This window comes from Musa acuminata, chromosome BXJ1-5, assembly GCF_036884655.1.
Source record: "Musa acuminata AAA Group cultivar baxijiao chromosome BXJ1-5, Cavendish_Baxijiao_AAA, whole genome shotgun sequence".
In the NCBI taxonomy this organism is placed as follows: Eukaryota; Viridiplantae; Streptophyta; class Magnoliopsida; order Zingiberales; family Musaceae; genus Musa; species Musa acuminata.
Window position 1 is genome coordinate 2,038,570 of NC_088331.1, and position 19,911 is coordinate 2,058,480.

A 19,911-nucleotide genomic window follows, 5' to 3' on the forward strand; every position below is an offset into this window, starting at 1 on the left:
TTCAATATCTATCCTTGGTTAGTACATACCCAGTAAATATTAGTCAGTTAAACAGATCTGTATCAACAGATTAGAATACTTAATATTTGTCTTAAGGATTTTAAGCATTAGTCCAGTATCAATTTAGGTAATCTATCAGGCTCAGTATACCGGCCAGTAATAACAATACATACCACTATCACCATATAAAACAATAAAAAAAATGAAATGATATGCAATGGTATCAAGCCTTCTTGTCAAGCTGATAAATTCAATTCTTGAACTAGTTGACAGAATTATATCAAACAGGTTCAGTCTAATCAGACCTAAAATATATAGGTGGTAACAGGACAACTCAGCCATGACCCTTGTGTATGAGATCTGGATACTGCAGGGCCAATGAACATCTACGAGAAACCATATAAGATGTGGAGAAAATGATACATTTCAGTTTTTTCTTCTTCCTTCCTCTTCTCTCCTTTGTTTTCCTTGTCACTTTTTTCTGACTCATTATCTATCAGAACACAAGAAGGTCAGCCCAATGATGCATCATGTCATGCAAATGGCACATCCCATGCCAGCCACCAGCCAACATGAGTGTGCCACCAAAAAAATTGCTTGCATATCAGCTAAAAAGAAAAAGTATAAGAAAGGGGATGTAGCTGAGGTGTTGAGGTTCTGTGTATTGATTCAAAATGTGGATGCTTTACTTTGATATCTTTTAACTTTTCGGATTGGTTTTACGTCTTCTGTTCACTGACTGATTTCTTCATTCCTATTTCTGTCACTTTTAAACTAACCCCTTTAAATATATATGACGCTAAGCTTATCATTCATCTTGGCATCAAACACGAACAAACTCCATAACTAAATCCCACTAACAGATTGCACATTGACCAAAATGCTGGGGAAAGACGTAGTTTTGGAAGTTGGAACCCAGCTCACCTCCATCTAATGCTGGCGGAGGGAAGTCTTTCAGAACTTTCTCCATATGTTTTGAGCTATCACAGCTGACAACACGGGCAACCAACCCTTCCAGGATCTCGCCTTGCACCTTTATGTGATCTTTTGACCCTGCAAAAGGAAAAATAAAAACATGTCCAGCTGTAAAAAATATCATGGAGCACATGACCAAATTTTATGGAATACAAAGAAACAAAGAGTACTTATGAGTTAAGACTCGTTAAGAACTTAACCAACACCAGAAATGAAAGCTTTTCAAGTTTCAGCTTGGCATCACTAGTAATTAGAACATTAAACATGAGGTAAAGTAAATCTTGCAGCAATTAGTTATTATTACCAGGCACAGATATGTCTGCCACCTCATTGAGAGCCTTACACACAGTTGTCGCAGTTCCTTCTTCACACAAGGCATCATATGCAGCAAAAAAAGATGTGACAGATTTCCTAAACAAGAAAAAAGACGAGAATAAAAGAGAGATTGTTCAAAGATTTAAAAGAAGTTACACAACTTTGAACACTAGGAAATAGAGATGTGAAGATAGAACAGAATAGAGCAGTAATGGCCAAAAAGGGTATTAAAACCGACAACCCACACCACTAAAAGGCTAAACAAGAAAAAGACAAAGAGAACATTTGGAATTGTACAACCCACACAAACTCTCCATTTTAGCATATGACTTGGTCTAGAAAATACCGGAATAAGTTGGCAAAGAAGCAAATAATCACTGTAAGGAAAACAAGGTGTTTCCCTTGCACAATTTGATAAACCTCAGGATCTATGTTGTTAACAAAATATTAAAATTTGACATCCAAGATCCCTTGGACAATTTGTCATATTAATCATCAAAGACCACTTTGGGTTAAAAATGGCTGCACAACCAACACAGTTTCAGCAGCCAAAGGGAAGCCAATGCCAGATACAATACCGGTTTTGCTAATCATAAGACCAATATGATACTAGTATAATGAGTGGCATACCAATCTATAACATCCGATATCATTAAATAAAAAAAAACAAATTGTGTTGTACCAATATTGAGCAATATTTTCTGAAACCGATACTTGATTGGATCAGTAAATACTAGTTTGCACCAGCAGAAGCAGTTAATATTTAAATCCTTGGGCTACATTATGTCAATACTTCAACATGTTTTTTCGCTTTTTGTTTAGATTTGAATTTATCTAGATCTACACTGATTGAATAAATATAGATATCTATTTTAAAAGAAAATTTAATCAAGTAGCTGGCATTTAAAGTACAATGCCACCCTTATTCATGTCAGATGCACGGTCTCATTTTACCAGCTCCCAAAAGCAAACTCATCAGTGAAGGAATATCTATTTGCACTTAGTCCATTTGTTATAAACAAATCAGAAAATTTATTTTTAACACTATCAGGTAGTATAATAAATGACAAAACTCCACCTTGTTGAGAACAACCAAACATGATTTGTGGGGAGACGCCATTTCCGGCAGAATGCAATTAACTCAGGAGTAGAGTAGAATTTTGGCTTGCCATGGCCCAAATCTGTTACAGCTGTGATCACAACTGTCAAAAATGTGAACAATACATCAGAACGTCATAACAAAAGCTAGAACTTCTTGGAAAAATTATAATATTAAGGATAAAAAGAATGATATCATGAGGTACAACAACAAAAAAAAGAAGTTAAAAGAAATGGAAACAAAAAGATACAAATACAAGGAAAAAGCCTTTGGGGGTTCCAGGCAAATTTCCGGTAATGAAGCAACTATATTAAAATAATTAAAACATCAGAAAGAATGACAATACAACTGATGCTGAACAAATCTCAACAACTTGAAATCAGTATCACTATCTAACTAACCAAGGAAAAAGTATTAAAAAAAAAGATGCAAACATGAAACAAGTCAAAGAAAAAAGTAACAGAGAGGAGCTCCTAAGCAAGCAAGAAAAATGTAATGAGAGAATAAAGAGACAAAAAAAATATCAGACTTCGGACTTCGGAGTATGTAGTATGAGCAAGAAAACACAAACTGCAACCATAGCATATGTCATAAGGTGAAAGACAGGAATACTTCAGTGTATGACCATTAATTTCCATGGACAGTCAGAGTACCAGGGCTCAAAAACATGAACAAAATTTTCTCATCAACCTAATCTAAACAACCAACTAATAAGAAATTTAAGATAATAAGTACTATTCTAAGCATTTTCGATTGATAAAACCAGATACTGTAAATTTCCACCTCCAATATAAAATAAATAATAAAGAAAGAAAAGAAAAGTGAACCATACAAATTCTGACCAAGGAAAGAATCTTGACTTTGACAAATAATTTGTAAAAAATCTCAAATAATTTAAATGAATCACTGCCTTGGTAAACCAATGGAAGAATTTTGCAGCACAATTCACAAGTCCAGACCTCAGACAAAACTAAACTAAAAGCACAGTATGTGGTCAGACTTACTTTAGACCAAGGTTCGCAATACCGTAACGTACCAGAGTTTCGATCTGGGCTCGGTACCGGTACGGTACGGTATACCGCTCGGTACACCCAGGTGTACCGAGCGGTATATTCAGGCGTGACGAGCACTGTAGCAGTACTACAGTGTTACAATACTGCTACAGTACCAGACCGGCAACAGACGGCCCGCGTACCGGAAGCCTGTCGGACCGGTACTGCAAACCATGCTTTAGACTAGGCCTGAATCTCTTGAAGCTGAACCCAAACCATGACCTTTCGGTCTGGTTTAGCTTCTTTGGTAAAATTTATCCTTGTTGATCTCTAAAAATCCTCAAATTGTTCACTGATTTCATTTCTAGTTTTCCATAAGTTGAAGCAAATAGGACGTAGTTCAATATGTCAGCAGACCATAGGCTCTGTAATTAATCAGGGAACAAACAACATATTTTCCAAAGATTTAAGTTCCTTCAACATGAGGTTCTGGATAGCTGGTGAAAAGATACATGCCAAATTGCCAAATGTTGTTCTGAAACTCAACACAACAGCAAAAAAATGTAAAATCTCAAACAAAATTGCTACATTAGAATGCAATGAGCTTATCTAACTTCATTCTCTCATTCTTGAGCTGAAAACAAACATAGAACTATATTATTGCAAGACTGAATCAGTCAATTGACTCAAAGTCCAAACTATAAACCTACATCAACCTTTTCAGGTTGCCAATAACCTCTCCTATTGCCTCTGCTGCCTCGAGACTCACCAAAGACCAGCAGCCATCTTTAAAGATTGTTTACTGTTCAAATCAATATAACAACAAAAGAACTATGATAGTTTTACTTCTGTCCTTATCTAGATTGTTTACTGTTCAAATCAATATTACAACACGAACTATGATAGTTTTACTTCTGTCCTTATCTGGTTCATCCTAAGTCTATTGAACCCAATTTATGGCCGATGGAGGATTAGTTAAATTTGACTCAGTATTGTATTTGAAGTATCGTTTCTTGTCACAATAAAAAAAGGGTGATGGCAATACTTTGTAGTACTAATGCATCCAAATGTTAGAAAACAAGAAACTTCTCAAAAAAATTTCGCAAGGACTACATGGTCTTCCTCTACAAAGTCAATGAAGCAAGACACATGCTTCTACAGCCAATGTTTTCTGTACTGCCCAAAATGGTACGGTCCGGGCGTGGGCCAATACACGGACCACCCCATTCGGGCGATCTAGTTAAAATAATAAAATAATAAAATAATGCAAAAAATTGATGGGGCTCTGCCCACATCAGCATTAAAAAAAGAAAAAAATATATTAGGGCATGCAAATGCAAACCCTCTTCTCGCGTAAGATGCCGCCACTTCGCCATTGCTGCTTTGACGCTTCCTCACCGTTACCGTTTCAACGCTGTCATTGCCTCGCCGCTGTCATTGCACTTTTCCTCCTCTTTCTTCTTCTTCCTCCACTTTTTTCCTCTTCTTCCTTCTTCCTCCTCCATTCGTCCACCGCCCCTTCCTCTTCTCCCTCTTTTTCTTCCTTGTCGAACCACCAGTACGTACTAACATACTATGTGTCAGTACATCAGTACATACTGGTCCGATAAAGTATCAAAACAGGTCTGATACTCGAAAAGGCAATCCTAGATTACAATTACTACTATATATTTTACTTTCATTTTCCTAACCAAATTTGGGGTAGGTCAAACTAATCATTAGTTAGACTTAGACTTACATAAAAATTCTGGTAAAAAAGAGTAAGAGGATATAGGAAAAAAGACAATAGACCATAGTTAGGAAGGAACCAACTGTCAAGTAAATGGATTATGCACAATTTTTTTGTTAAGTATAGCTATACTCATGTCATTATGAAACTATTGACCATGAAAACACATAATACAATCAAAGAAACTCTGATGCTCTAATTAGCTAAGGCAAAGGAAATTTTTGTACCATAATCATCGAGAGGTCGCTGCCCATGGTCTCCTAAAACAGCAGTTACCAATTCCATTGATATACAGATTCGATTTTCCTTGAGGAAAAAAAAAATGAATTGGTAAATGACTGTTCCAAAATATATGCCAATTCACTTGCAAAATACAATAATGCATTTTTGATGTTTACATCAACACAACTCAAAAGACCTAACTAGAAATGCTGAAAATAAAAAGAATAAAACAATATGTGTGGAGGTAAATACAAGAAAAGGATAAAATTCTTTTTTAGGGTAGGTATACAATAGATTGATAAGATAAATAGAACTATATTATGCTCTTTATGATAAGGATCATCAAACAAGCAAAACACCTCTCTTAAAATGATTAATGGTTGACACCAAAAGAAGTTGGAAAAAGCGCATAAGTTATATAAAACTTAACATCCAGTACCAAAACAAATTTATAATTTCTTATAATCGACTAGGCATTCAGTCACTCTGAATTAGGTCTGGCCAATGAAAATATGACAATCAAATAAGCTCCTAAATGAGAAAATAGGGATGTCAAAATTTTATTGTCAAGCATTTGCAATTTTTATCATACCCTTTTCCCTATATACTGAATTCTATGCCTCAATAATAGTGATTTTCAATGTGAAATAGAAGTCAAAGCTTGCATTTAAATCAAGTCATTTACTCCTACACTAACTTATATGATGCCTTTAAACAGCAAAGCCAACATATGTTTCTTTGAAATGAGTTGCAATGAGCATATGAATGGGACCCACAAGCTATCATTGTCTTTTTAGGTTGTAATATAATGCTCTTCGTTGGATTATCCATGGATTAAATCATAATAGGGGCTTTGAGACAAACTTCTTAGATCTAGATTTGGATCAATTTATAATTTGATGACCTTAGCAACACAAATAAATTCATAATTAAATCAAATACGACGATCTCAATTTTAGATGTCATTTGTTATGATAAATGAAGTTATTTATATACTGGTTAAGCCATTTCTACTGCTCTGATTTATTTGTATATGTTATATATGTTAAAGTTATGTCACATCTAACAATGAATTTTGACCTTCAATCACAATGAAGAAAATTCTCTGCCTAGTTTGGAGCATGCCATCGCTCCACCACACTAGGCAATCAATGGACTAGACCAGCTAGATCCAATCTTATTAGAATATGATACTAATCGAGATCGTAATCGAAACAATAACCAATGTCATATTAGATCTTGAAATCTTCTTCATCAGCATAATCCCATGTACAAAAACACATAATAGATCATGAAACAACCATGTAAACACACCAAAGTTTTAAACACCTATCTAATATCAGTCTCAACATCTTGGCAGTTACCCAAACAGGAAGTCTACTAACATCTGCTTCTCAGCATCACCAAACTATTAATAAGAAAAGAAAATAACTGAATACCATTCAGTACCAAATGATATGATGGTGCTTGGTTGAATCAGTCGGCATGTAACAATGCAACTGATATTCTAAATCATGATTCATGCACGGTATATAATACATTTGTCTTCTGAATTTTGTTATATAAAAAACAGTGTTTAATTTACTCTGATTGATTCGGAAGTGTCTCTATCCTCGAGTGAAATTCTTCAAAGTGAAAAGAAGGCATACTCTAAGAAGCACGGATACGGGTACGGGACACGGACACCATGATACGCCACCAATATGTTACAAATTGGTTTATTGAGAGGGAAGTATTTTTATGGAATGACAATGGATTTTGAAGTATAAATACTTCTATTTCTTATATTTATAAGAAAACGAATAATATTTTCTGTTCGTTAAGAATTATGTTTTAAATTTTTCATACACATGCATCTACATGTTCCTTACAACTGGTTTCCGATAGACCAACACTAATTTGTCGTTTATCATAGCCAACAAATTTTCATCCTAGAATTTTACTGTAAGGCAGTTATACATATTTCAGTTACAAACAGATACAAGAAAGTTAAAAGCTCAACAAAAGTTCGGAAATAATAACAAATGCATCAAGAAAATTGTATATTCCTGATCAAGGTTATATATCATACATACTCCAAGATTCTGATATCTAGTTTGAATTTATGAATGCCCAAGATCTATTCTAGACAATCCTATATGCCCCTAAGATTAGTTTCCATCAAACTAGCATTTGAGAATAACCATCAGCATATTAAAAATACCATTTTTGCCCTCTTTCTGAAATGAACTCTAACAAAGTTTAAATAATATAAATGCATAATTATTGGTGTCACATATTGTTCATGTCATCCTTGCACAGAAGCCACCCTAAAGTTTACTTAATATTCCCTTTTATTGAATATATTCGAACAGACATCATTAACGTTGATGTGACAAAGTACAGTAATGCATTGGCACTAACGTGGCATTGTGACATTCACATGGCAATGACCTGAAAAAAAATTTGCATCCATATGTCATGTGAATGTTGTGCCACCATTATGAGAATGTCATGTCACCACCTCAGATATCACAGCAACATGATGTGGTGAGAGCAGCGAAAACTATCATATGAGGGCCCTAATGTATGCAAACATTTTATTATATAATTTGAAAAAATCATATTGTTGGCCATGTTTATTATTTAAGCTTATATGCAGCTTCTGATAACAAGTTACAGGTTATCAAAACCTTGTAGTAGAAATAAAAATTTGGAACTCTTGAGGGTACGGAAGAACAGCAAAGGTTTGCTAGTACTAGTCCGAGCATGAACTAGTACAAGGAGGGCCCCTTGTTTCTGACGGTCAGGTCATACTTATTAAAAGAACACTATCTAACACTAGTTTAAGGCTCAAATTTGCTAGCCCTCTTCGCCCACGAGCTGCCTGCAGCTACTTGTCACTGCCTGCCACCTATCGTGCATCATCGATTCCGAGTGTGCTTCTTGTCCTCTCCTCCTCCTCTTCCTCCTTCCTCCTCTAACTCCACCTGCCTCCCCTTCTTCCTCCTCTTCCTCCACTGCCTCCTCTTCTTCCTTCCTCTTCCTTCCTCCACCACTTCTCTTTTTTTATCCTCTCCTATTTCCTCTTCGAGTATATGGTACGCGCCAATATACTGTCTGTTGGTACAACAATACTGTCATACTGATTGGTACAGAGTACGGCCAGTGACTGATACAGGTGGTCAATACAAGACAGTCCTTGGTCCAAAATACTGACGACTTACTATCAATAATATATTCAAGGTATCAAACAGATGTGTCCCAAAGGAAAACATGTTAAATGTTACTGATCTTAAATTTTCCTACTTCAGCATACCCAAGGATTTTTTTTTTTAGCACAAGCACGTGCTGACACATTTTTAGCTGGGCAACACACCCTTGTGCTAGCCGATTTATGCCAGAAATTTGACCAGTCATATACTAGCACCACCAACAAGGGCCAACATGGTATGCTGATACTTCTTGGCATAATACACTCTGACCTGTACTAACACATGCCAAATGGCACCCTTGAGTACAGCTAACAGATCTCTGGCAAAATCATTGATAAAAATTTGTTGTACAATACTTGATATACCTTCATTAACGAAGGTCCAAAACTATGCAAACTAAAAGCTCATTAACAAAATTATAAACAGTACCTCCAGAAAATTATTAAATTGTGCTTGCATTTTTCCTGCTTCAGTGCCCCACGCCTCAAGAAACATTCGACTTAGAACAAAAACACCAACTGCAGTGTAACTATATAAAAGCAGTCTTTAGTATCACCTGTTGAGGTAGACAAATCAAACTTCAATAATAACTAAACAAACTTGTTCCAAACATACATGTTTCCGAAACTGTTCTTTGCATAAGCTCCACCGTGATGACCAGCATACATAAAAAGGGAACCAGAGTGCTTGAGAGACACCTGCAAAAATCAGAAGGTAGAACTAAATACAAATATAATAATATATGGACTTAGCAAATTTGTTCAGCAAATATTCTTCTCCAATATCTTTTACTTTTCAAATTTTGGCAACTAAAAAAGAAAACATAAATATACTAAAAATCAGAGGAGCCTAGAGAATCAAACGTCATACCTCTACTGTAGCTTGACCATGAGAGACCATTTCTATCATTCTTATTCTGATCTGCACATCAAACACAATAACCCAATTAGAACATTCTTCAAGAAGTACACTATCAACTTTACCAACTAAGCAAATTATAGTTATCATATATGAGTTCCAAATGGCACATGGTTTTAAATCATGGAAGAGTTGCCCCTTTGCAAACTGGGTCACCAGGTTTCAAGTCATGAACGTAGCACATTGGCCCTCTCAAGAGTCAAGACCTTGTGTCACTGAAAACAGCATGCTCTCGCCACCCTTTTTCCAACTGAGAGATGAAGCTGATGTCACTAAACTTGACAGCAACTCCTTTGTCAAATGGGCATATCACATCATAGACTCATGGTCAAACAATAGTTGGATAAAAAATGGTCCTATTTGGACTTACTTTGCTCAATTGGCAAAAACAAATGCATGAGCAAGAGCCATAGAGCTAACCAGATACTGACTGACGAGGCACCAAAAACACCAAAGAATGCACCAGCGCACTGCCAGAAACCTCATGCACTAAGCCACACCTTTTCTTCAGAAAACCAATGAGGATGATGCCACTAAAATTTGACATCAACTCCTCTATCAAGTAGTACATCATATCACTCTCTCATAGCCAACGTATATTTGGATCATAATGGTTCTATTAATGTGTACTTTGTTCAATATTGGCAAAAAAATGCATGAACAAAGGCCATAGAGCTAACCTAGGTCATAAACCTGTTGCTGAGGCTCTAAAACCACCTAAGAATGTCCTTAAGGCCAAATACAAACTACTTATATTGTAAAAAATATATATAATAATGCAAAACCAACATGACTGCCAGGAATAAGATTAAGCATAATCAAGAGATATAAACTGGAAAGAATTAACAATTCTCAACAGAATTCCCATTGTGGGTTTAAATAAAAGAGTACTAACCAACAGTGATTTAAAAAGCGCTAGGCGCCAAAAGGCGCTAAGGTCCAAAAGCGCCCGAGGCGCTAGGCGCTCGCCTGAGCGAAGCGAGGCGCTAAAATATAAAAATATATAATATAATTAATAAATATAATTATTTAAAATTTTAAATAAAAATATGTTATTAAATTAAGAAAATTAATAGTATTAAAATCAAAATAATATATTATTAATCTAATAAATACAAATATTATTATTAGAATACTGTTAACAGTATATAGAATGAGAAGAAGGAAGAGGAGTGCAAGGGGGTGCTGACTGAGAAAAGAGGAAGCGGCAGTAGTAGCGGCAGCGGGAGCGGGAGTGTAAGGAGGCAACGGCAGCAGGAGTGTAAGGAGGCAGCGGCAGCGGGAGCGAGAGTGTAAGGAGGCAACGGGAGCGGGAGCAACGAGCGACGACAGCGGCAGCAGTGACGAGCAGCGGCAGCGGGAGCGACGACAACGGTAGCGAGCAACGACAGCGGCGAGCAGCGGGAGCGGGAGCGACAACAGCAACAAGCAGGGTTAGGGTTGGGCAGCGACAGTTGATATTGGTTTTAGTTCGTTCGATTGAACCAACTAACCACCGAAGACCGAACCAGACCTAAAATCCTGGTTCGGTCACCTGGTTTAACCCAGGCGCTCGCCCGAAGCGCCCAGCGCCTGAGATCGGGCGAGCGCCTAGGCGGCACCTCTTTGAAGCGCGCCGCATGAAAGTGAAGCGAGGCGCTCGGGCTTCGCCTCGCCTCGACTGAGCGCCTAGGCGAGCACCCGAGCGCCTTTTTAAATCACCGCTAACCAATATACATGACATAGCTGCTATTCGCGTAGGTTTCTATGGATGCAATAAAATTTCCTATGTCTCCTCTCTCTACCCTTTCATAGTTGCTTTAGAGATCTCTTACCCAAGAAAAATAATCGAACATATGATTTAGTATCTTAATTGCTCATGTGTTATTAAAATTTATGTAATATTAACATATTTCTGTCCTAAATCCTGCTTCAAATCAGTATCAACTACATATCCAGGTTCATATTTGTGTCCATTGTAGACAAAAACAACCACAAAGTTTAGCAATACAACATCTGCACCTGAATTCATCTCTGCTAATTAAACATGAATATCGAAACAGTTTACCCAGTATCTGACAGATGCTAGTCAAGATGCCAATGAAGAATGTTGGTTTTTAAAAAAAACTACCAAATCATCCAATGTGGCAAAAGATCATGTAGCTGCACAAACCGAGGCTAAAGGATTATTTGCACCAATGGTGAGACATACACAACAAGTCTCCAACTTTAGCGAGATGCAATTAAGAGGGGGCAACGATATCCATAATCAAACAAGTCCAAAATGAGTCGCAAGATGAATAAACCAAGTATCTTATGCTTAAACTCCAATAAATCTCTCAGAAATATGAACGAAAACAGAAATAAGAAACTCATTAAGCAGATAATACCTCCTGATCCGACTTCTCATTCTCAAATTTTGGATAGAACGTAGCTCTTATTTGTGCGTGTGAGAAGGTGTTATTATCCACGTTAAAATGTGCACCGATGGGACCCTTGAACAGCTTCATCAAGTTGTTGGCGCTACTGCCCGTCTCCTCCTCTGTTGGAACCGAACTGATGGTGCTCTCAACCGGAGCAGCCACAGCACTAGTAGCAGTCACATAGGATTTAGGTTTCCACAAGCCCTTCTGTTGGCTCTTCACGGATCCCTGGTTCGACAGCGGTGCACCACCAAGCTGCATCGGAAGTGAACGGGCAGCAGGATTGTCGGCAATGCTCAACCTTCCGACTCCATCGGCCACTGCAGACGCTGTAACTGGTGAGGAGGGAGGAGATCCCACGGCTGCAGGCCGCTGCTTCTCCTTCCATTGCGTCGTCTGCTTTCCCTGCGATAGGAAAGCAAGAAATGTCGACCAGAGGAAGACCAAGTGCGAAAACAAGAAGCGTACATCGAGAACACGATCGACGACGAAATCAAGAAGCGTCGAGGGTGTGGTGAAGAACAAGATCGACGACCAAATCAAGAAAACGATCTAGGACGAAACGAAGAAACATCAATCGACGGCGAAATAAAAAAGCGTCGATCGCGAAACGTCGGTCAGGAACACGAACGAGGACGAGACCAAGAAAATTCGATCGAGAGGACAATCGAGGACGCCGGAGCGGGGGAAGAAAATGGGGGACGGGACTGGGGGCGTACCCGATGGGCCATCGGCGTCGACGGGGTTGGGGAGGCTCTGAAGAAGCGACGGGGGACCGGCGGGGACGGTGAAAGGGGGAGGCGGCGGCGAAGGAGGAGGATGAGGGACGGCGAGGGGGAGAAGGGTTTTGGGGGAGAGGGGAGGTTGAGAGCCAGGAGGCTTAGGAAGCGCCCCTGCGAGAATTTCGACATCCAATGCCGAGGCGGCGGTTGTTCCACGTACTTCCGAGTGGGCCGTCGCGACACGCAGATGCCAAATTTATAATAGGGCGCGAGACGGAATTAAATCTGAGTGTTAGAGTTTTGGGCCGGCTCGCGGCCTAACATTTCTAGCTGGATTTTGGACCGGCGACATGCGTAGTGGATCGTTTGTTCTTCGGCGTAACTTTATCTCCACTTCTCATGCATTAACATTGCACAATATTTTCTCAATATCTCTACTTTTACTCGGAGGAAATTAAACATTTAATTCATGTAATAAGGAAAAAAGTTTTTTTTTAATCATAAAGATATGTGATCAATAAAAAGTGACTAAATAAAAAAATATTATCTTAGCGATAGAGTCATTGAAATGTTTTTTTATTTTGTATTTTGGATCATCACTTCATCAAATTTTATAGAATAATATACTACTATTGAAAAATAGAAAAAAATATTAAAATTTTATTGGTTAATATAAACTATCTAAACAATAAAATATATATTGAATATGATATATTTACGCTTAAATCACATAAGACAAATTATCATAATTAGATTAATAGACAAATCATGTGATGTGAAAGCTTGATTATAACATGCATATTGGTAATTGAGATCTTTATTCCGTTGATTGTGTTGGGAAATCTTAAGGAGCATCATGCGAAAAATAAAAATTGAAATTGATTTTTCAAAATAAACCTATCGAATCATCGTGTGAAGATGTGTGAAGATAATGAAAATAAAACTCAAAGTGACAAAATCGCTTAAGGAGTGTGAGATGTTCTCACCTAAGAAAAATTGTATATCCCTAATTTGCATATCTTAATCTCTCACAACTCTTCTCCATCGATTATCTATACAACGAGCGAGGCAACGACACACCTCCTCATGTAACAAATTCTTTTCTTGTATTTATGTATTATCACACTGTAGCAATCAAGAAGGGATCGCTCCCTCTTATTATTCTCTCAAATTAGAGAGGTGGTAGTCGACTTTAGGAAGAAGTAGGGACGATACAAGAGGATATAATCCATGTATACTCTAAGTTACTATGTACATAGAATCTCTCGTTCATCTAATATCCCATGGATCATATGCCGAGCATGGTACTATCAATCCCATACGGAATCCATCTGTCTCACTCTAATTGAATTCTTTCTGAGAACTTCTTCTCTCTCAATTTGAATATAATGCTTATCATATTCATCATGATTTGATTGACCCTAGCTAAAGATTTGCTTGAGTGAGAATATATATGATATTTTTCTCATGATATTGAGAGTGGATGATCCTTTATTGACACTCAATTAACTTCGTAGGATTGGCTATCATTCCCAATGATCGGTTGTATTAGACATAAAAATTTCAAATATGTAAGTTATGTATCAAAGAATCGAGTACTCAAATAAGACATCATTGGTATCTCAAGTCTAAAGACCAGATATATATTTGAGAGTATAAAATCGTTATTTAACGATAAAGGTATCAAATTAACCAACATTCCATAAGCATATCATTTAGTGAACTCATTCTCCGATAAACCCCTATACTATATATATCGATAGTATCATTTTACAAACAACTATGAGACTAAGTATAAAGCACATCAGTCTATTCGATTATCTCGATATCCTTTACGAGTAATATATGATCCGAAATATTTAAGATATATATTTAAAGATAAATTTATCTCATTATTATAATATCTGATCCAATATAAAATAAAAAATATGTATCTATCACAATATATATAGATCTAACGACATCATAAAATATACACCGTCTAATATAAAATAAAAGATATAATAATAATAATAACAAAAAAAAGATTATCAGCTTATCGCACATGCAATTAGTTTAAGGGTCACATTAACTAGCAGATCGTTGGCTCCATCTCACTGTTTCCACTATTTGATAAAGGCGAAATTGATATCTCCAACATCAACACATGAACACCGACATAAATGACACTATTAAAATCGTAATTGAGTCATACACATTGCATCATCGATCATCTTCACAGTAATTATGTCACTTCGGTGGTCGAAGTCATCATCCCAGTGACTATTAAGCTCCACCATCAGATACCTTGTCAGTAGTTATACCACCATGGTAGTAGTTATGCCATCACAACAATAAAAATCACCATCTCATCTAATTTATCATTATTTCAATAATTATATTACATCAATGATCAAAACTATCACCTCAACATAATTAGACCAAGTCATCGATCACCTTTGTAGTCGAAATCATCACGACATAGGTGATTAGTTCATGTCATCAACCATCTCGATATCTACTCGAATCATCGGAACTATAAATGACTACAGATATCTAACTATAAATATTCTTTTCCACTTTTATTTCCTAAAATCTATTATACTTCGCGTAACTTATTATTTAATATCGGAGAGATCAAGTTGAAAATCTTCAATATTATAGATGCATAGGTAACATTTTGATAGCATTAATTCTTTAGCAGCCGTCTAAATCTATGTTGGCCAATCATTCAGATTTTTTTTACTTGTTATTTACTAAACCTTCCAAACATTTTCTTTTACTTGTTATTTACTCAAAACCAAATGTAGATTCGAAAAACCTATGCCTCGGTGGTTTCATAATTTTGATTTGATTTAAATGGATGTAACATGTTCTCTTACTTAATTCTTCTTATGTTTACGCAAATGATGAATAGATCTTCTTATAGACAAAAGATCAAAGTCGACTGAGCATCTCATGAAGCCAAAGCTAAGAAGGCTTATGGATAGATACATTGACAGGAATCGAGAAAGAGAAGGATTACTTGATTCATGTTAAACATCTTCCATCAAATGTCAACATGCTTAAGCTTGCATCTTCCACAGCATCCCAAGTCTCGAATGACTTCTGATTTAGAACAACAAAATCTCTGAGATTATAGTGTGTCTAGGATCCCATGTCAGTTTCCTCCTGTGAACAGCGAGAGTTAAAGCTCAAGGCCACTGAACCTCCAACATCTTCCAAGCTTTCACGATCACATTACCAGCTGGTGATTACAGTCCCTGTAGGTGAGAGTCATCTTCTTGGACGTCTGTCATGCCAATTACGATAGCTCCCGAGACATTGATGTGAAGCAGGAGCAACACTCCCCTGTAGAGCCTGTGAAGCGTATACCTGTGCTGCCAGGACCATTGCTCCTGTCACGGCACTTCAAATCTGTCATGTACTTTCCACCACGTCTCACCTGTTCTTGATCTCCGAACTGCAACTTACTGCAACTTACTGCAACTTCTACAGGGTGTGCGACACCCAACAAGTAGGGCACTGCAGTGAGATTCTCTTCTGTAGCTCCCACAGTGTGCTTCTTGTACTGGTCCTATGATTAGTGGCCCTAAATGACCATCCATTTCTATGCTGTGATGGCATCTACACCACACCTCTACATCGGCACTACAGCACTTAGTATCAGCCTTCCCGATCTCCATCATACTCTCTGTCTCTTCTTTTTCCGGTCTTCCTCTGCTCTTACTTCCTTTCCTCCCTTTCACTTTATTGATATCTGCGTCGGCGCATTGAATTGGCTGATGAGTCTACTAAACCCTCTCTCTCTCTCTCTCTCTCTCTCTCGCTCCCCCTTATGGCCTGTGGACTGTGGTAGAGCCAGCGAGATGAATGGAAGGGGCAGCGGAGGTGATGGGGGCGTTGTGTGAATGATTGCCACCAGCTGTGCGTGATTGCAACAAGCAGGTTTACATCGAACAGGGTCACATGGCCATTGATGTGATCCTTGATGTGGTCCTCAAGGATCGGACGGCCGTGATCCGTGCGCCATTGGCGCTGCCGCATGCGCCGTTGGCTGTGTCACGGGCGTGTTGTTATTGCTAATGGGCCTCATCACAACTACTCTGCCGCTGGCTTCTTGTCTTGTCTAATTATTTTTCCTTCCCCATTCAAATAGATTCCTAATTATCTTAATTGCTTGAAAATAGTTTCCAAGAATATATATATATACATATATATATATATATATATATACTTACTAATCAAATTTTTTTTTACCACATTAAAATTACCAAAATTGATTATTGTCATGTGATGTCATCAAAATTTAAGATATTATTTTAATAAAATATTTATAGCCTAAAATTTTCCGATGGTTAATTATAAATTATCTTTTTATAATTAGTTATATTTAATATTTCGATTCTTATCTTTTAAAAAATCATATTGAGATATTTATATTTACGAAAATAAAACATTCAGATTCAAATAAAAGAATAATCTTATTGGGTTAAAAATTAAAAAAAAATTGAAATAAAGAAATTAAATATTTTACTTTCATAAATATAAATATCTTAATATAATATTTTAAAATATAGATATCTAACTAATTACAAAAGATAATATATAATTAGTTCTGATAGTTAAAAAAAAACAAATATATGCGGATTCGAACTTTATTACTTTGGATCATAAAGAAAGAAAGAAAAAAAGGTGCAAACTTTGTCGCTTTATTAAGGCAACTTTGTGATGTCTTTTATTTTATCCTTCTTTCTTGGTTTTTTAATTCAGCTTTGTGTTTGAACGACCAACGAATCGTTCGGTTTCTCTTCGGTCTCATTCTTTGCCGTACACCTGATGATGATTCGTAGGTCATCGAGACTCGGAGTTCGCAGCTTTGGATTTGATGCTGTTGTCGTTTGCCTTTGTGGCCTTATCACAAAAGGCATCCAGCCCCCTGCATCTACTCGGGCACCCGGAAAGCTCTTCCGGTTTGCATGGGCATGACAATAGTAGTTTCTTCTTCCTTTTGACGCCACGGTGATTCAAAGGTACAAACTATGCTTTGATCAGAGTATCGTGGGATGTAGATTGGTTGCATGGTATAGTTTAATCCAAATCTTTGGATGTGTTGCTTGTGCTGGACGAGGTGTTCATCGCTTCCGAGGAGTTTGGGGATTACGTCGTTTAGCGAAACTCTTGTGGACATATGTTGTGGTGGTCGTTGGCGATTAAGGATTCCGACTTCCGTAGGGAGGCTAATCGACACCTCATGTGTTTGGAGAAATGTTTGTGAGAATTCATCTCCTGGTAGGACCAGTGTTGGTGTGGCCTGGGGAAGAGATAAGCCTTGGAAAGTAGATCGAAGTATGGTTAAGTGGTGCTTGTTGTTGTTAGGCTTTCCTCGGACATCTGTGGATTGTGTTATTGACCTGATACTAACCTAAGCACTTGCGACATCCCTTTTACGTGACAAGGAGTAACATGCTTTAGGTGAAGGCAAGCATGCTTGCCTCTCTAATGCACCAGACAACCACCCCGAAACTTATCTTCTTTCTCATCATAGAGAAGGGATCATGGTGGGCAAGTGCCTTATTGGTCCAATCAAATCCGGTGATAGTGAGGAGCAACTCACCCAGTACTTGATGCCCACTTAGATCAAATGGAGTTTGGTCTCAAATCTGCTGGGAATTTATATCCCATCCACAGTCTTGTCACAGTCCAAGCTTTGGTGAGCCGGTGGTTCTTATCCAACCTGGAGGAAGAAGGTGGTGGGAAACAAAATGCTGGTCTCTGTATGTTGCTGTTCCTGCCATTAATTCCACCATTACTCCTGGAAACATCCCTTGTGCTGCGTAGTGAATATCTGTCAGCATCATTACAAAATTGACAAGGATTTGATGGAACCTTTAATTCCTTGTTGCGTTCACCCTGCAAAACCCTCGAATTGAGCTGGTGCTTCTAAATCTGCGTAAGATGAGTTCCACCTGCAACATATCCCCAGGAACCTTTGTAGCTCCTCCAGATAAGACAGTCAAGGGGTAACTCTGTAACTCCCCTGCGACACTTTCCTGTGCCTGTTTGTGCGAGTGGAGCTTGTGATATCTCTTTACCTAGTTTATTTTCAGATGTGAGGACCTACCTATTGCGGGTTCATGATGATCACAAGATACTCCTGTCTCCACCATCTCCTTTCACCAATCACCCACTACTTTACATGTAGCCAAGAGGAGTTCATAAATGACCATAAATTTCCTTTTTTAGGTGCTAACTTAGCTATTCTGCTTATATTTATCTCACTGGAGAATTAGATTAAGTGAATGATATCGTCTCAAAAAATTGATTCTTTACCACTCATTCACACATACTGTAAGTTTTTCGGCATGAAGTTTTTTTTATTTTTTTTAACCCTCTCATCAATTAAATCTGACTATATATCTGTATGAAAAAAATAGGGTTGGAAACACAAGAGGAGCAACAACATCATGGTGGAGGAGTCACATATACGAGCCCCAGGTAAGAAAAGCTCCCCCCTTCTCTGACAAATAACTGTATACGGAATTGCTGAGGCTTGGTGTAATCATCCATTGTCCTCTACGAAATTTCAATAGATTCTCTCCTTTCCTAGAAACTTACACCATGTCACTTGTTACTCTCACCAGCTGGCCTGCCCAAGTATTTTGCAAGTTCAAATTAAATTCTAGGCCAACGGCAAAGAAGAAGTTTCTTAGTGTACCATGTAGCAGACAGAAGATAGAACGAGGAAAAAAAAAAAGGTAAAGCCTGCAGATATTTTTTTACCTTTTGTTTTTTACTGGGAACAGTTTTATTATTTTTCTCATTCTTATGGTTTGGTTATAATAAATGAAGTTTCTTCGAAATAAAATGAGCTAGATATGATAAAAACTTTCTTTTAAGGAGAAGAATATGTAATACGGACGGAAAAGTTAATATGAAAATAATAAGTTCTGTTCATGAAACCGTGGATGAACTATTCTAGAGTTATATTGCAATGATCATGAAACTATGGAGAGCTGGAGTATAGTCTACTGCAAGGCAGCTGCCTGCTGTCATGTATGGGTTGCAAGCTATATTGAAGGTAGGAATCAGACAAATCCAGTTTGAATCCATCTCTGAGCTTCTAATACACATTCTTATGAACAAGGATATTTTCTCAAATTTGCAAAGTTTTGATACCTACTCCTTTAGACATGTCTCGGAGAAAGTAATAGAATGCCTAATTGGTTAGCCAACCATGCCAAATTTAATTTTGACCAGGGGAGTGATCCATGGCTTTTCTCTCATTGATCAATATTCCTTTTTGCAAGTAATGCAATATTCCTTTCTAGCAAAAGCTAAATATTCATGAGTCTCAAATCAAT

General features: G+C 37.5%; 1 protein-coding gene across 1 annotated transcript in view; it reads right to left on the bottom strand.

The window, feature by feature from the left end:
- The window catches only part of LOC103983792 (tRNA ligase 1), a 40,667-nt gene extending 27,870 nt beyond the window's left edge, over positions 1-12,797 (bottom strand). The window contains exons 1-9 of the mRNA XM_009401075.3: positions 12,566-12,797; positions 11,814-12,251; positions 9,397-9,447; positions 9,142-9,224; positions 8,956-9,055; positions 5,338-5,416; positions 2,369-2,492; positions 1,280-1,386; positions 925-1,053 (exon numbers count right to left, since the gene is read on the bottom strand). Coding sequence (XP_009399350.2) covers positions 925-1,053; positions 1,280-1,386; positions 2,369-2,492; positions 5,338-5,416; positions 8,956-9,055; positions 9,142-9,224; positions 9,397-9,447; positions 11,814-12,251; positions 12,566-12,757 — 1,303 coding nt within the window. The 5' untranslated portion in view covers positions 12,758-12,797. The remainder of the gene's footprint in view (positions 1-924; positions 1,054-1,279; positions 1,387-2,368; positions 2,493-5,337; positions 5,417-8,955; positions 9,056-9,141; positions 9,225-9,396; positions 9,448-11,813; positions 12,252-12,565) is intronic.
- Between the last annotated feature and the right edge of the window lie 7,114 nt (positions 12,798-19,911).